Source organism: Populus nigra, chromosome 8 (assembly GCF_951802175.1).
Source record: "Populus nigra chromosome 8, ddPopNigr1.1, whole genome shotgun sequence".
NCBI classification, from domain to species: Eukaryota; Viridiplantae; Streptophyta; class Magnoliopsida; order Malpighiales; family Salicaceae; genus Populus; species Populus nigra.
Window position 1 is genome coordinate 19,022,218 of NC_084859.1, and position 15,653 is coordinate 19,037,870.

Consider the following 15,653-nt stretch of genomic DNA (forward strand, 5'->3'; position numbering starts at 1 on the left):
GCGGGCTATTTTGACTTATCTGTGGGTTCATTGTGTTATAAATTTTAAAATATATATATATATATATATATATATATATATATATATATATTTATCTTGTTTTATTTATTAAAGATAAAATAATATTTTTAATTTAGCTTTTGTATTTAAGTTAATTAAAACACGTTAGATTGTGATTAATAAAAATCCTAAATTTCTTTTTGTTTATGTTCGTATTTATTTTCTGTTAATTTGTATTGCTTTAACAATAATATCAATGGTTAATGCTTCAGAATTTACTAATGTCCTAAGTAAGAATGTTGCTAATTGAGGCCTAAACAGGTTGATGTCCTCTGATACTTGCTGTTCCAACTAGTTCAGTGGCGTTTACCTTGGGTGTTTTAACATCACACATCTTTTGTGTTTGGCAAACAATCTGCCAGTGACAATCCTTTTATCTCCAAAAAGGAATGTTTTCTTTACGTTTTCGTTAGGAAATTGTTTCTATGTTCAGCAGAAGATGTGACCCTTCATGACCATGGGGGGGGTTCTGATTAGGCAAACCTCGAGGGAAGCTAATCTATATGTGACCCTTCATGACCATGGGAGGGTTCTGATTAGGCAAACCTCGAGGGAAGCTAATCTATGTGCGGACTGACTTGCCAACTCAGATCATGGATTTCCAGTTGCTGTGTAGCTTAACCATTAGACGAATGATCTTGTTATGATTATGAACCAAAGGAGTATATTGCTACAAGGATCTTGAAATGCTCTTATATGACGAGAAGGCTTTCAAACTAGCTGTGATATCTTTAGATGCCTTGTTAAAAGTTTAAGAACATGCATTTCCTGTTACAACCCAACAAATCAAAACCAACAGTTCATTCACTTGGCATTCCAAGAATTTGGGGTGCGGCTGATGTCTTATTCCTAGCAAGACATCCCAAACTTTCTGCTAGACAAGCAGCAGCCATATATGATATTATATAGAAGAATATTTTGCCGTAATCCAAAAGGAAAAGTGCTGATTAAATGTATGCGATAAAGCTTATTTGACTACAGGAATTCTGGAATCTATACACGACATTGAAAAGGAAAGGAACATGGAACTTGAAACACAGATATGTAAATTTCATATAACTTATACTGATTTTTTTGGGGCAGTACCTCCATTCACTGAATCTTTTAACAGAGCGGAATTTGATTACGATGACTTTCAGAAATCTAGAGCATAAAAATCTCTTCCAAGTTCCAACAACAGAGAATAAGCTGGACCAAGATGGTTATTCCATTACACACTAGAAAAGTCACAAAATCCATGTGGATTCAACACATAAATATATTTGTGCCACCGGCCAACAGAAAAAAGTCATCAGCACCTAGCCTGTCACTAGTAAGTAGTAACTAGTACAATAATCCAACCCTAGGGTTGCAAGGAGATATAAGATCTCACCTGGAATTGAAAAGCTAATAAGAATAGACACCATATCAAGGACAAAGAAGGTTTAACTTTGAACGCAGGTGAGTCTTTCAGCATATTCACTTGAACAAAGAAAATGATATGTATACATAACAGCCATGTCATTCATACAAATAATTACATGAATCAAATTGTTGCAAATATACCTGCTTGCAGTTGCTTTCTTTAGAGGCAATTATCTTTTGTACAAACCATTAGACACAGCCCTCCTTGAAAGGAATGCCAGACACAGAAATTGGCATGACCTCCAACTTACCAAACAATTTTTTTTATGGTTATGTATAAGAATTCTAGTCATCGACAGCTCTAGATAATCCAACATCTATTGGATCCTCAAGTTCTTTCACTTTGGTCTTAGCCTCAAGATAGTCATCCTTTACCCTTGCTTCTCCCTTGGTTGTACACTCATGGAATCTAAAGCAATTTATGAGATGATCATTTGTTAGTCCAGCCACTTGCATGAATGAGTATATAACTATTGGACTGACGCTTCGAAACCCTCTTTTTACTAGGTCTTTGCTTATGAGCTCTGCTTTTGGAGTCTTGACTGGGACTTGGCGGGAATATCGGAATTGGCTTATGATGGGCTTATGATTCACAAAGTTCCAGATGTATTTATCAAACGACCCAAACTCATCTGCGACCTGCAGCATCAACAAGATGTGAGTTTACAGCAGTTTAAAGGTCATGGTTGAAACAATCTTCAAAAATATTACATCAAACCCAGAGCTTTCTTTACCATAAGTTGTTTAAGGAAAATCACAAAAAACAGGAAGTCAATATCAGGCTTACATCAGGGGGAAAAAAACGAATTGAAAAAGTCCACATCTCTACCTTGCAAATTTGACGTGCATTCTCAATGATTGATCGGAGCTTTAGCTCTGACAGTAGGGAGCTGGCAGGGATTCCTGGCATTGCTATCCTTTTCTCGTTTAATTTGGAAACGTCAATTGGATCAAAATCCAAAAAGACTTCCCTGTATGCAAATAAATGCACCTCTGAGTCAATCAAGTTATACCCAATAAAAGTTTGAGCATCAACAATTCACATCGTCTTTTGATTATTGAATGCCAGAACAGCAAAAGCATCAAAAGATCATAACATACACATTTGATTCGAAATAATCAATACCTAAATATATGCCTTTTGTTAAGAATGAGAGGCCATGTAAGTTCAGCCAAAGCACCCGATAGGCTTAGCAGTTCAAACAGCTTCCTGCATGTTGAAAGAAATGATCAGAGACTGCGGGGGCTACCAGATCCGCTTTTACTTTAGAAGAAGATATCCCAAGGGTTTTGTGAGTGCATACTTGTCATCATGGACCGGGACTCCCCATTCTTCATCATGAAAAGTGGCATAGCTTGGATCTTTTAGAGTGGGGAAAATATTAATTAGCAAATTCAACTTGGTAAGAAAAGTTCAAAACTTATAATTATAATCACATCAAGGGAAGAAAATTGCGAGTGAGCAAATTATCTGGCATTTTGCAGCCTGCCACTGAATGCAGAACAGTTACGAATTAACTAGCTGGATTTTAATTATCTTGTTTCTAGAGATGGTTTGCAGTAAATTACAGAACCTGAAATAAAGAATTTTGCATCTAAGAATCCTCTAGCCACATGATTGTTTACTTGTTTGATTGGCCATCCTATAAACCAAATCAACGGAACATTGAGCTTCAGCCTCTTCACTTGGAACTACTCCCCTTTTGATTCCATCCTATTCTGTAGCTTAGATCAAGTCTCCATACATGGCATACATGGACCATTTCCATTAAATAAAAAAATGATATAGTAGATTCAGTTACGTCTATTCCTACTCATCACCCTCCTCTTGATAGGGGTATTCCCATAACATACATGCAAACACACCAAAATGCTTTGCCACAAAACAAACCAGCATCTCATAGTTTCTTAGTTCATCTATACATCATTTAGAAAAACGAGCGTCCAAAACATTCTGATAAGGAAACTTTAAAGTTAATGGGACAGGAATTTATTTCACTATCGATTATCTGTGGTGAGGCCTAGCCCTGCAGGACTGTTAAGAGTAGAAGTTTGTTCCTGGAGCATGACCACAGATGAAATGGAGATGAATGCTCTGAATGCACAGGAACACACACCTCAAACTCTTGCATCTACTAATGCAGGAATATTTGTATGTCAGTTAACCCCCTCAATTTATGAACATCTTGCCACTTAAATGAGAATGATTGTGATATAAAATCACTTCTTTAGAGTTTTATGCCAAACTAATTCAAGATTAAGTGACAAAAGGTTATTAGCAACTAATTCAATACTTATTGCTGAAAAGTTATTCCATTTTATCTTTCCCATTAATAAATGTTTTGCATTATCAAGATTCACGAAAACCAACAAAGGCCAAATTCAGATAAATATGACAAGTAACGCCCTAAGGTTTTCTTGTACGAAATACTATTCTTATAACAGATGCTAACTACTAATGGAAGCAGAATATCAACCTCACAAAAGCCTAATGAAATTCTTTCATCTGTCAAAGAAAATGCCTTCCTTGACATGAAAAATAACAAGAGTACAACAATTTGCAATTTGATGCATAACCTACTTAATTTTAGCATGTTCTAGACCCAATTCAACATAGATTGATATTTCTCTTAGTCACCAAGGACTAATTTCCTACTTTAAAACTATTACCGTCCAAACCAAATACACACATACACCCCTTTAAAACTATTACCGTCCAAACCTCTCAATTCTTGAACTTTCAAGAATCACAAGAACATCGATATTCAAGTAAAAACACACCTAATTCAAACACACTTGTAAGGAAAATAGAAACCAGAGAGGGAGAATATATAAAAAAAACGTTACCAGTAGTAGGTGTAACCCAAGCACATCTTTTTTTAATTTTAAGTTGAAAGTCATCGGTGCTATTATCCCCCACCAGTACTTCGTTCTCACCACCACCACCACATTGCTTCTTCCTTACCATCACCGCGTTCCTTCTCACCGCCGTTCTCCCACTAGACCACGACGAGGAAGACGAAGACGCCCGGCTAAGCGGCGACGAGGATTCCGACGAGGCGTAGGAGGAGCAGGAAGCATTCATGGACTTTTGTCTCAAAACAACGAATTTGCCACTGCCACATTTCTTCTTGCTCCTGTTGTTGGACTCCGTTTCTTGCGGCGGCTGTTTCTCGTTGGTGGGTTTCTTCTTCGTCGCCGGCTTTTCTGGTTCCTTGTTTTCCGGTTCTCTGATGCTGTTCATGGCCCGCACTCTAGGTGGGCCTCCCGACATTGCCTTCCCCCCCTTCCTCTCTCCAAGATGCCCCCAGTAATGCTTCGAATTTACTCTTTCAAAGCTGAGATTTTTGTCGCGCTGGTCATTGTTTGAGCTTAGTAAAGAGAGATTTGAGTGCTGCGTTGGTGGGTAGAAATGAGATAATGGTGCTGAAAGAAGTTTCTTTTCTATTTTTAAGGTAGAATGAGTGAGGGTCTGTTTGGGCAGTGAGAAAGTGTGGGAAAGTGGGAGAGTGGACTTTTTCCTTTTCCTTTTCTTTTTCCTTTGGAGAGAAAAAGTGAACTTGCTAGTTAAAATGTGCCACGTAATAGGATGTCTGAACACTGATATGCTAAATACCTCAATTTTTGAAAAAACAAATAAGGTACTGTATTTTATGGACAATGCTGTAAGAATACAACTAATTTACTGGAACGCCATACGTTATTGTTCAAATAAAATAAAAAATGAACTTAAGAAAAATATTCAAGTTACAAAATTATTTCATATTTTTTATTTGTTATTAAATCCCATTCAATAATTTAATTTGTAAATTAAATCTTTTAACTTGATTTTTTTTTATCTAACTCTAATTTAAAATTAACCAGCATAAAAATTATCTTGACATGAACTAATTGATTTAGCGAGTCTAAAAATAACTATATGATTAAAAAAAAATATTATTTAGTTTTTAAAAAATTCAAAATAATATTTTTTAAAAAATATTAAGATGACAACATATTTTACTGATTCTCGGCTTAATAACAAAAATAATAGATATTTAAGGATGAAGTTTCTATTATATAATAACAAAAATAAGTACTTATAAATCAAACATAAATTAAATATCATGATGTTTATTTAAAATTACAATAATTTAATAAAAAATAAACTGAAATAAATTATAAAATTTAATTCAAAATCAATGTAACATTGTAGAATAATAATAATAAAAAAGATTTAATCAAGAAAAAAAATGTAAGATATTTCTTTTTTAAAATGAAACAGCTTCTTTATTGTTCATATGAACAGTGAAAAAACTGGGTTTACCACGGTTCTTTTAAGGTTTGTCTAGGAGTAGAGTAGATGTTTCTTCTCAATAGAAATATATTAAAATAATTTTTTTTTTATTTTTTAAATTTATTTTTAACATCAGCATATCAAAACAATAAAAAATATAAAAAAATTCAAAGTTATTTTTTTAAAATAAACTTTCAAAAGTGTGATTGGACCGCAATGCCAAATATTAAATCTGTTTGTTTTTGCGTTTTAAAAGTGCTTTTAAATTATTATTTTTGCTTCCAATTAATATTTTTTTGATATTTTCAGATCATCTTGGTATACTAATATCAAAAATAATTTTTTAAAAATTTTAAAAATATTATTTTGATGCATTTCCAAGCAAAAAACACTTTGAAAAGCAATAGCTACCATACTTCCAAATATCTCCTAGTAGAGCATGTAATTTTAATATTTTATATAATTATATTTTATTGTTTTAAAAATAATAGATAAGTAATAAATATGGAAGGTAATAAAAATAAATGCACCCAACCAATTTTAAGTGGTAACAAATTAATAATGGGTTAAGAAGTAATGATACTTGCTCCTATAGGGACTATATTTAAGGATGGAGTTTCTATTATATTTACATGTCGAATAAGCAATTTAAATATTCATGTTATCATTTATCAATTGAAATATTTATTATTTAATAAAAAATAAAAGATAATATATATTAAATGATATTTATCATATTCGAGTTAAATTATCATTCTTATTAACAATGTTAAAATCACTTTGATTTTCTGAAACATGTGTTCAAATATATGTAAAACCTATTAAAATCAAATGAAAATTTTAAATTGTGAAAGGAGTTGAATTCATGTTGCTAAAGTAAATGTATGCATTTGATACTTATCATTAATTTTGAATATATTGAAAATTATCCTACATAGTGAAATCATCAACACTAGTAAACTAGTCTAATAGGGGGGGGGGGGGGGGGGGGTGGAATGCCTGTTCAAAGTTCAATTGCCATCTTAACTAGTTGCCTGTCAAAACATTCAGCTAAATGTAAAGTATATAATGAAAATTATGTGACAAAACACCTCTTGGAAAACAAGGAAGCACCTTCCAAAGTAATCAGAATGAGAAAAAACAAATAATCGTCAAGATTTGAAAGAAATACAGGGCCAGGAGGGAAGATGTTATTCAACTAAAACTAAAGAACTGAGAAAGAGAGCATCTTCCAACCATCCAATCTCTTATTGCATGGTAGAGTTGCCAGACTTGTAATCAAGAGATTGGCTTTGCTCGAGTAGCTGGATCCTCCTCTGACTCCAGGTGGATCATGAATACATAGCCCAGAGTCCACAAGAGAACGTATTGGAAAGGGACCCAAGATAGACATGCAAAAAGACTCAGAACGCTTCCAACATACTGTGGATCTCTTATAACCCCGAATGGGAACTCTGTCACCCAGGGGACATTCTTCCCAAAGCGTACACCATAGTAAGTACCAGCTTCACCAAGCAATTGGTATACCCTGTAATGTGCAGGTGTTCTATTATAGCCGCAAAATGAAGTAGATGGAAGAAACAGAGTCCAGAAAATCTAATATTATTTAGACAGGGGCAGCTAAAACATTCAAGCAAAGCCTCAGGATCACACTATATGAGAAGAGCCTCTCGTTTATTCTCCACTACCAGTACCCTACTGCTAAAGAATTATAACTCCCCAAAACCGAAACACTTCTTCTCCAAGATTGAAAAATGCAACTTTTTTCAGTTCATGGAACTCATGCAATTAAAAGCCTCAAAAACATGCTAAGTATCAGCCACGGGATAAAATCATCTCTCTGTCACCCTGATCCCATGAAAAAGAATCCATACTGTGCACTTTGCCGGGATGCCCGAGCAAAGAAACAAGCAATCTATATCGTGATGCACATTTACAAAAGGTTGGACTTGGAAATCGGGATTAGATATCCAGAGATAAGTCTAATCATGGAAGATAAAATGTGCAAAGGGTGTCCACTCTAAGGTTTTAGACATTTTTTTATAACAGAAAACTCACAAAATTCGTCTCTTATTTTATTGAATGGGGTGTACCAAGAAAAGGCCAAAATTCAGGCAGAATGAAACAAGCCAGTGAAAAGCTGTTCTATGTCAGAGCTAGGTATATTTGATAACCACAACTACTGCAGGATCTTTTAGTTTTTACACCAAATCTGATATTTTAGAAGATTACTATTCGGTCCAAGAACACAGCCCAGATTCTCATAAAGTTCAGAAATTTACGAAGAGTGCCGAAACTGTAGGTTAAAACTCTGTGGTTAGAGGAAAAAACGGAAAAGAAGAAAGAGAGAACCAGAATGTCAGAAAAGATATACACACAAAAAGCAAAATCACAAACAGTATGGTCAAGAATGAGGAGTTGAACCTAGACATGTGAAGAAATTATGCTTTTCAGACAAGCATTGAGCATCATGCAACAACAGCCATTGATTTCAAAGACTGCCTGATTAGCCGATCTTATACTCGAAGCAGGCCGTCTATATAAGCATGTCTAGGCTGGAATTTTAAGCCAACAATTATACCAACTATAAGAGTAATCCACAGAGCAACAACCAGGTCCAAGCTCAACTGACCACTATAAATCAATGACAAGCCATATCTTGACATCACTGTCGGATTACCAAACGTTATCTTAAGAACAAAAAACTTGAATTCCGAATTGGGTCCATAACCAACAATTCATCCCCATCAAAAAGATACGAATTTGGAAACATTTAGCTCCCAGACATATATGAATGTGCTATATATACGTACCAAGTATTTGCATTTCCATTACCAAAAAAAAAAAAAAAACGATGGAAGCTTCACATGAATTCCTAACTGGGTCCGATCAGTTACGGGCACATATTGATATGTTAGATATAATATCACAGTGATCAACTGACCTGAAGTTGAGGAACTGACCAAAGCCAAAGAGGGGCCAGAAGTAGAGAGGAGGCGGCCAAGAGAGAGTGGAAACTGAAAAAAGAGAAATGAACTGCAACAACTTGAGGAAATGTGAAACATAGGCCATCACCTTTGATGGGTCCTTGTATTTCCCACATAGGTTCACCCATGCCTGTGGGTTTGTCCATAACCAGTAGTAATATGGGAATGGGAGCAACACTCCTACTGCTGCAAAGATACCCATTTTCTCTCTTGCTTGTTTTCCTAGTGTTTTTCCTGACTCGTCACAGATTTTGCGGGGATGCTGTGTTCTGTAGAGGTTTTATTTTGTGGGTGCTTGTGATCCATGGGCTTTCAGGCAAATAAAGTAATATCGGGTCTAATGGGCTGATCCCAGTTGCAGAACTGTTCATCAGCCCAGTTGCTAGAGCTTGAATTTCTGAACTAAATGCATTTATTTTCACTCAATGTCGCCTAGTATTGTTGAGATGATAAGCACAATATTGATTTATTTTGAGGTATTAATTTCAATTTCTATCACTTTATCTTTTGAGAAAATAGCATATATATATATATTTTGATTACCTTCACTCATAGATGTATTTTAAATTTCAATTTTGATTTATGTAATTTTTTTTAGATACGTGTGAATATAAACTGTATAATATTTTGTGTGAATATAAAATTAATGTATGATATTTCCTTTAATTTTTCTATGAGGAAACCTTTTTTTGTAAAGAAAAATGTTAAATTCCTTCTCATTTTTTTATAAGCATATGCACCAAGAACAAGGAAGAATAAGAGAAAAATTTAACTAAAATTTGGCAGGGTGTCTGCATAAGAATTTATAAAGAAGAAATTGGAACCTTTGGTCATAATTTAATGGGAAAAAAGAGCTTATAGTTGAATTATTTATTTTATAATCTATTTGTCATTAGGACTGCAATTCCTTTTCCCCTGCCAATATAATAATTATTCATTGCCCCACTTAGAGTTTCTCTTAATTTTCCTTCAACAGACAGCCGTAGGTTTATCTAATGAAAAGTAGGTCCAAAGGAGAATCTGCATCAAGTCTTTGCTATTTATTCCCTCTTCTATTCCAATATATCACCCCCATCTTGATCCATATATATATATATATATATATATATATATATATATATATATATATATATATATATATCAATCAATCAATCTTCATTATCATAAGAGGATAAACAATGTGAAAAATATTTTATGTGCGCATTTTGTTAATTTGTCATGATCCTTTCACTTTGTCCTTTTTCTTTTTCTTTGAAAGGAATTTAGTTTGAAGGGGTGACTTCTCTTGGTGCTAATTTGGTTGAAAGTTTTTTTTTTTAGTGTACTAGTTTTTATTTTTAGATGGGTTTTAAAAGTTTGATTAATTTTTAAAAAATATCAAATAAATATTTTTTTTAGTGATTTCTAATAATTTTAATATATTGATATAAAAATTGAAGAAAAATAATATAAAAAAGAGTCATTTAAATATGTTTTTAAGCAAAAACAAGCCTCAATGTAACGCAACAATAAACACACACTTTGTCAACGTCTAAAACAACGACCGATCACTTGCTTCCCTAGCTAGGTTCTAGCTTGAAATTAATGATTGTTCCTTGTGTTAAAAAAAACAAAAAGAATGAGGTGATTGATTTGATTTTAATTCTAGACTTCACAAAGAAAATGTCAAAAACAGGTCAACATACATTTTAGTCCTAGGCTTTTAGCTAAACACTCCTTAGCCGAATGTTCAATGGATTTCATAATCACTTACGTAAGATGGTTTAAAGGGACATGACTAAACAACACTAGATCTAGCTAGTTGCATTGCTAGTTGAGAAAAGCCTGTCTTCTTCCTCTTGCAAAAATTAACATATATTACACAGAACCACTAGAGGTATTTTAGTGGACAGTAGGGATGGACATTGATTAACCTAAGATATCGATGAGGCATGCAAGTGGCTTGAAAATAGAAAAGACAATTACAAGAAATCTCTAAAGTAGCTAGATGCAAAGAAGAGTGTAATGGAATCATATATTTCTAGGATGTTTTTTTTATATATTTATTAACATAAATGTTCGGGTCAGCTTGCGCATACTTCGACTAAACTCACGGGCCCTGAAGTTAACGACAATATAAACCTCTAGTGATCATTATATTAGCAACTGTAGGACTCGAACCTGAGACCACAGGAGGAGCAAACTCCTTAATCCCAAGTTTCTACTATTGAACCACTTACTATATGGTTGATGTTTTTTTTTTTTTAATTACAATAGTTGTGTTGAACAAGAATATGCTTAGACTTATAATTATCTCTTTAATTATGTACCCTAATATATCCCAAGTACCAATTCCACTCCACTTCCAAAGGGTCTCCTTCCTAATCTTATGATTACATTTGGTTAGAATTTTAGAGCATAAAAAACAAATATAAGAAGGATAAAAACATGCTTGACTATAAAAATAAAGATGAAGATGAGACATACGATAAATTTGTTATTAGAACAGTTTTAAAGTGAATTTATATTTTTTTTTAAATAAGAAGAATTTGTAAGAACATTAATTTTGAAATGAATTTTGTTATTTTAAAGCAGAAATGACATTAAGAAATGTATTTCTCCCCATCTTTTCTATCTGCTAAAAATAAAAAAAATAAAAATCAAACACTACATATATATATATATATATATATATATATATATATATCAATTCTTATAATATTTATATCTCATCACTTAAATTAATTTGAATCTCATATTCATTGCTGTTTTGCTGGCCTTTCACTTTCAATTTCTGATAGTTGATGCCTTCTTCTTTGACTAAAATATTGTTCGTAACATCTTCAGTAAGATCACACTTCACACTGGACAAATCATTATGCTTTAGAGATAAAGCTTCCTGGAATAGATCGGTTCGATTCCCATGCATGGACAATTCTTGCATGCATCATCATGTTCCATGTTTCTAATATTTAAAGAAAAATTCAATCCTCAACAAAGGATAAAGACAGGTCTCTTCGCTTTTATTTTATTATATTTTCTGTCAAAGAAACCTTCGAGGTTAAAAAGCATTCAGCACATGTCTCGATGTTTCGTAATTACCATTTTTAATTATATATAAACTAATCTTAATTAAGAATGGATAATCCTTTTGGGATGGTTATCAATATTCCAAGCACATGACCATCTCACATGTTCCACTAAATACGTGGTGATGGGCATGCATGATTCTCGCCACCTTCACCAATAATTGGTGGAAAGAAAACTAATATAATGTTATTATTTGGAACGGCTACTCTACGGACAAAGATTGCTTCTCAATTGACAAAAATATGTATGTATGTATGTATGTATGGTTAATTAGCTAGAAAAACAATTCCCCACTAATACTGTTTAAGAGGTCCACGACTGAACCTTCAATACTATATAAAATATGGTGAGCTAGAGATCTTCACCACACTGTGTGACAGCTTTTGAGGTCTATATTCACCACTCTCTAATCTCTATACATTGCTAGCTAACACAAATTTTCTTTTTCCAACCATGTCACTAAAAATAGCTGCAGACAATTTCCCACCATTGCTGGTCGGCGAGACGGAGAATTTTGTGGTGGTGAGAGAGTATGATGAAGGTAGAGACAAGGTGGCTGTAGAGGAAATGGAAAAGAGGTGTGAGATTGGCCAAAGGGGAAAGCCTTCACTTGTTACTGATCTTATGGGCGATCCGATTTGTCGGATTCGCCATTTTCCATCTCATGTTATGCTTGTAAGCAGCTGTCCATCCATCTTAATCAGTTCCACCTTGTTTTTTCTTTCTATATTACACTTAAGTTAGTAAAAAGAGAAATGCATCAAAATTCATTCATGTTGCATGTTCACATAATCTCTAGGTAAAAAGAACTTGGTTTGAATAAGAGATTTGATGGTATTTTTGTGAAGATAGGAGGAGGAAGTTAATTTATATTGTGGCTCGATCTAGAGAGTTGGAAAAGATTTATAGAAAATACTCTAGTGAGTAGTAATTGTTAAATCACCAATGAAATTATTTTGTTGGTATATTCTAGAGAGTTGAAAAGAAATTACTATAAATATCATTGTAATTCACCAACAGAATTATCTATGGTTATCCTGTTGGTGATATGCTAAATATTACCGAGAAAATTACCGATAGATTGAAACGGATAATTTTTTTTAGCATACATGGTCTGTTTATAAAACCATCGATAAATTTATTAATGACAAAATTATCATAAAACCAGAAATTACTGACGAGCGTTTTTTTGATAGACGGTTTTTGTCGGTAAAATAATTACAGACGGAATATTAGTGTAAATACCGACATAAATTTTCTTCAAGAAAACTGTTAAATCTAGTAGTGAAAAATTACTTTTTTTCCCTTTATGTAGTGACAAAGTTATGTTTACAGGTTGCTGAATCCGGTGAAGGAGGAGAGATGGCAGGGGTAATAAGAGCCTGTATAAAAACCGTGACAAGAGGAAGTTCAGGTTATGTAAAGCTGGCTTATATTCTGGGATTAAGGGTTTCTCCTTCTCACAGGTCTCTCTCTTTCTCTAAAAAACTGTTTGTACTTCTTTGTTTTCCTGATCATTTGCATTTAATTACTTCTTTTCCGTTAATTGATTAGAGAAGCATAATAAGTTCATTAATATATTAACGTCAGTCTCACAAAACTATAAACAGTGTCATTTGGGTGTTTACAGTGTTCACGAAGTGTTTCATGGCATGGACAGGCCTTCACCTGAAAACAAACAATTATGAAAACTGTTTTCTTTTTCTTTTTTTGGGTTCTCCTATATCGTCAAATATTCAATATGATTCCACAAGATTCACCCTTGAACAGCAGTTATTAGGACTGGTATATTTAAATACGTTAACCCGGTGCTCGAAATTTAATCCAGGTTGACTTTTATTAAAAAATATTTAAAATTAATATTAATTCTGATAGGGTATTGTAGCTCTATTTTGAACTTAGTTAAATTGCAACCTTAATTTGCAAAATCCAACTGCATGTTTTCTTACTTCTATTACTCTTGTGGGTTTCTAAGAACCATTGCCACCCCAACAAAACACACGATTGGATTCGACTATAAAGAGAAAACATTTGTTCCTCGTATATTGGAATGAGGCAAGGCAAGCTAGCTAGCTTGGCATTAACACATGCATCCAGTACAAAGACTTGATCTTTTACCTAAGAAAAAGCTTAAGACAATTAGATATCACTTTGTCACCACCTAAAATTACTTCACCAGGCACATCAATGGTCCACCATGCACATCTACTTCCTTCACAGAATATAATACTAATTTGGTCAACAAGCACAGGCCACTATGCACAGTTCCTTTGGCAAAAGCTTATAAGATATATATACTATATGTATCCATGATCACAAATTCTCATTTCAAAATTCTATCATGGCCCTTATAATCTTCAAAAATGTTCCTTACTTTCCCTTTATTTTACCAACCCTAGGTACCTTTTGTACTCACATCGGACAAAAACCATCAAACAATTTATATCATGCTTGCATTTTCTTAATACTTTCAGCTTTGGCGATGTTACAGGAGGCTTGGCATTGGCATAAAATTGGTTCAAGAAATAGAAAACAGGTGTAAGCAACAAGGTGCAGAGTATTCATACATGGCTACAGATTGCACCAATGAATCTTCCATCAATTTGTTCACAAGAAAATGTTGTTACACAAAATTTAGGACTCTTACCATGCTAGTGCAGCCGGTTCACGCGCATTACAAGCCATTAGGCTCCGGCAATGCAACAATCCGACTCACACCAAAACTCGCAGAAACAATTTACTCTCGAGTGTTTGTCGATGCAGAATTCTTCGCTAAAGATATTGGCACAATTTTGTCTAGTAAGCTCAATTTGGGCACATTCATGGCTGTGCCCAAGAATTGTCTCCCTCAATGGGATCCGAAAACAGGAATCCTGCCCTCAAATTTCGCCATACTAAGCGTATGGAACACTAAAGAAGTGTTCAAATTACAAGTCAAGGGAGTGTCTAAATTAACGCATGCATGTTGCACAGGCTCTAGGTTGTTAGATGCTTGGATGCCATGGCTAAGGCTGCCTTCATTTCCTGACGTATTTAGACAATTCGGTGTTTATTTCTTGTACGGGCTACACATGGAGGGTAAAAATGCACCGCGGCTCATGAAGTCTCTATGTGCATTTGCACATAATATGGCTAGAGATGATGATGGGTGTGGGGCCGTGGTGGCTGAGGTGGGCCAGAGGGACCCTGTTAGGGAGGTGATCCCTCACTGGAGGAAATTCTCATGGGCTGAAGATTTGTGGTGCATCAAGAAGCTTGCTGATGAAAAACCAGATGTTGATAGAGAATCTGAGACGCCGGATTGGATGAAACGTGGATCTTCTTCACCGGTCATTTTTGTTGACCCACGGGATAGTTGACCGCCGCATGCCATCGTCAACACATACATAGAATAAAAGTATAAAAAGGAAAAATAAGTATCTTCTTGTTCTATAGATTTTTCTTCAACCCTCAAAGTATGTCTGTCAAGGTTGACGTTTTTAAGTCATTTGAACTCAGTTGCAAGGCTTTGATCCATCCTGTTTCATGGGCAACGAACGGCGGGGGTCTCCTCTCTCCACCAACTGTAGCGAAGACGGTACTCCGCCTAACATTGAAGATGGCAGCGGGATCGAGTACGAATGCTTTTATTATATGTGAGCATGGCATTTAGGGTTTTATTTTATGGTTGGGTTCCGGAGCGTAGCGCTTGTGGGTTCTTTATTGTTTAATTTGCGATGGAGATCAGCATGCTTTCATTTCTTGAAGTATCTTTGCTTGCTAAATGAGATCTCTCAATTACTGCTTTGAAATAAAAAAAATAATTATTATAAAAAAAAAGCGAGGAAAAAAGAGACATTTCTCTTTATGAAACAGTA

At 34.3% G+C, this 15,653-nt stretch overlaps 3 protein-coding genes across 3 annotated transcripts; 1 reads left to right on the plus strand and 2 right to left on the minus strand.

Moving 5' to 3' along the window:
• Positions 1-1,522: 1,522 nt before the first annotated feature.
• LOC133700882 (uncharacterized) lies at positions 1,523-5,033 on the minus strand. The gene is made up of 5 exons (XM_062124597.1): positions 4,312-5,033; positions 2,769-2,826; positions 2,591-2,674; positions 2,294-2,435; positions 1,523-2,103 (listed from the first exon to the last, which is right to left on the minus strand). The coding sequence occupies exons 1-5, from the start codon at positions 4,736-4,738 to the stop codon at positions 1,750-1,752; spliced, it is 1,065 nt and encodes a 354-aa protein (XP_061980581.1). The 5' UTR covers positions 4,739-5,033; the 3' UTR covers positions 1,523-1,749.
• Positions 5,034-6,742: 1,709 nt separating this feature from the next.
• On the minus strand, positions 6,743-8,990 carry LOC133701356 (phosphatidyl-N-methylethanolamine N-methyltransferase-like). Its single transcript, XM_062125245.1, has 2 exons — positions 8,685-8,990; positions 6,743-7,268 (listed from the first exon to the last, which is right to left on the minus strand). Exons 1-2 carry the CDS (start codon positions 8,927-8,929, stop codon positions 7,019-7,021), a joined length of 495 nt encoding a protein of 164 aa, XP_061981229.1. The 5' UTR covers positions 8,930-8,990; the 3' UTR covers positions 6,743-7,018.
• Positions 8,991-12,179: 3,189 nt separating this feature from the next.
• Positions 12,180-15,549, plus strand: LOC133700657 (probable N-acetyltransferase HLS1). Its single transcript, XM_062124249.1, has 3 exons — positions 12,180-12,471; positions 13,132-13,262; positions 14,288-15,549. Exons 1-3 carry the CDS (start codon positions 12,250-12,252, stop codon positions 15,153-15,155), a joined length of 1,221 nt encoding a protein of 406 aa, XP_061980233.1. The 5' UTR covers positions 12,180-12,249; the 3' UTR covers positions 15,156-15,549.
• The last annotated feature ends 104 nt before the right edge of the window (positions 15,550-15,653 follow it).

What these genes read in the sequence shown, in the direction of transcription:
- LOC133700882 (XM_062124597.1), bottom strand. Translation starts at nt 4,738, where the DNA reads ATGTCGGGAGGCCCACCTAGAGTGCGGGCCATGAACAGCATCAGAGAA. An exon ending in GTCCCGGTCCATGATGACAA is followed by an intron (nt 2,675 to 2,768) that starts GTATGCACTCAC and finishes TTCAACATGCAG; the next exon opens with GAAGCTGTTTGAACTGCTAA. An exon ending in ATGCACGTCAAATTTGCAAG is followed by an intron (nt 2,104 to 2,293) that starts GTAGAGATGTGG and finishes TTGATGCTGCAG; the next exon opens with GTCGCAGATGAGTTTGGGTC.
- LOC133701356 (XM_062125245.1), bottom strand. Translation starts at nt 8,929, where the DNA reads ATGGGTATCTTTGCAGCAGTAGGAGTGTTGCTCCCATTCCCATATTAC. An exon ending in GGTCAGTTCCTCAACTTCAG is followed by an intron (nt 7,269 to 8,684) that starts GTCAGTTGATCA and finishes TGCACATTACAG; the next exon opens with GGTATACCAATTGCTTGGTG.
- LOC133700657 (XM_062124249.1), top strand. Translation starts at nt 12,250, where the DNA reads ATGTCACTAAAAATAGCTGCAGACAATTTCCCACCATTGCTGGTCGGC. An exon ending in TTCCATCTCATGTTATGCTT is followed by an intron (nt 12,472 to 13,131) that starts GTAAGCAGCTGT and finishes TTATGTTTACAG; the next exon opens with GTTGCTGAATCCGGTGAAGG. An exon ending in AGGGTTTCTCCTTCTCACAG is followed by an intron (nt 13,263 to 14,287) that starts GTCTCTCTCTTT and finishes GCGATGTTACAG; the next exon opens with GAGGCTTGGCATTGGCATAA.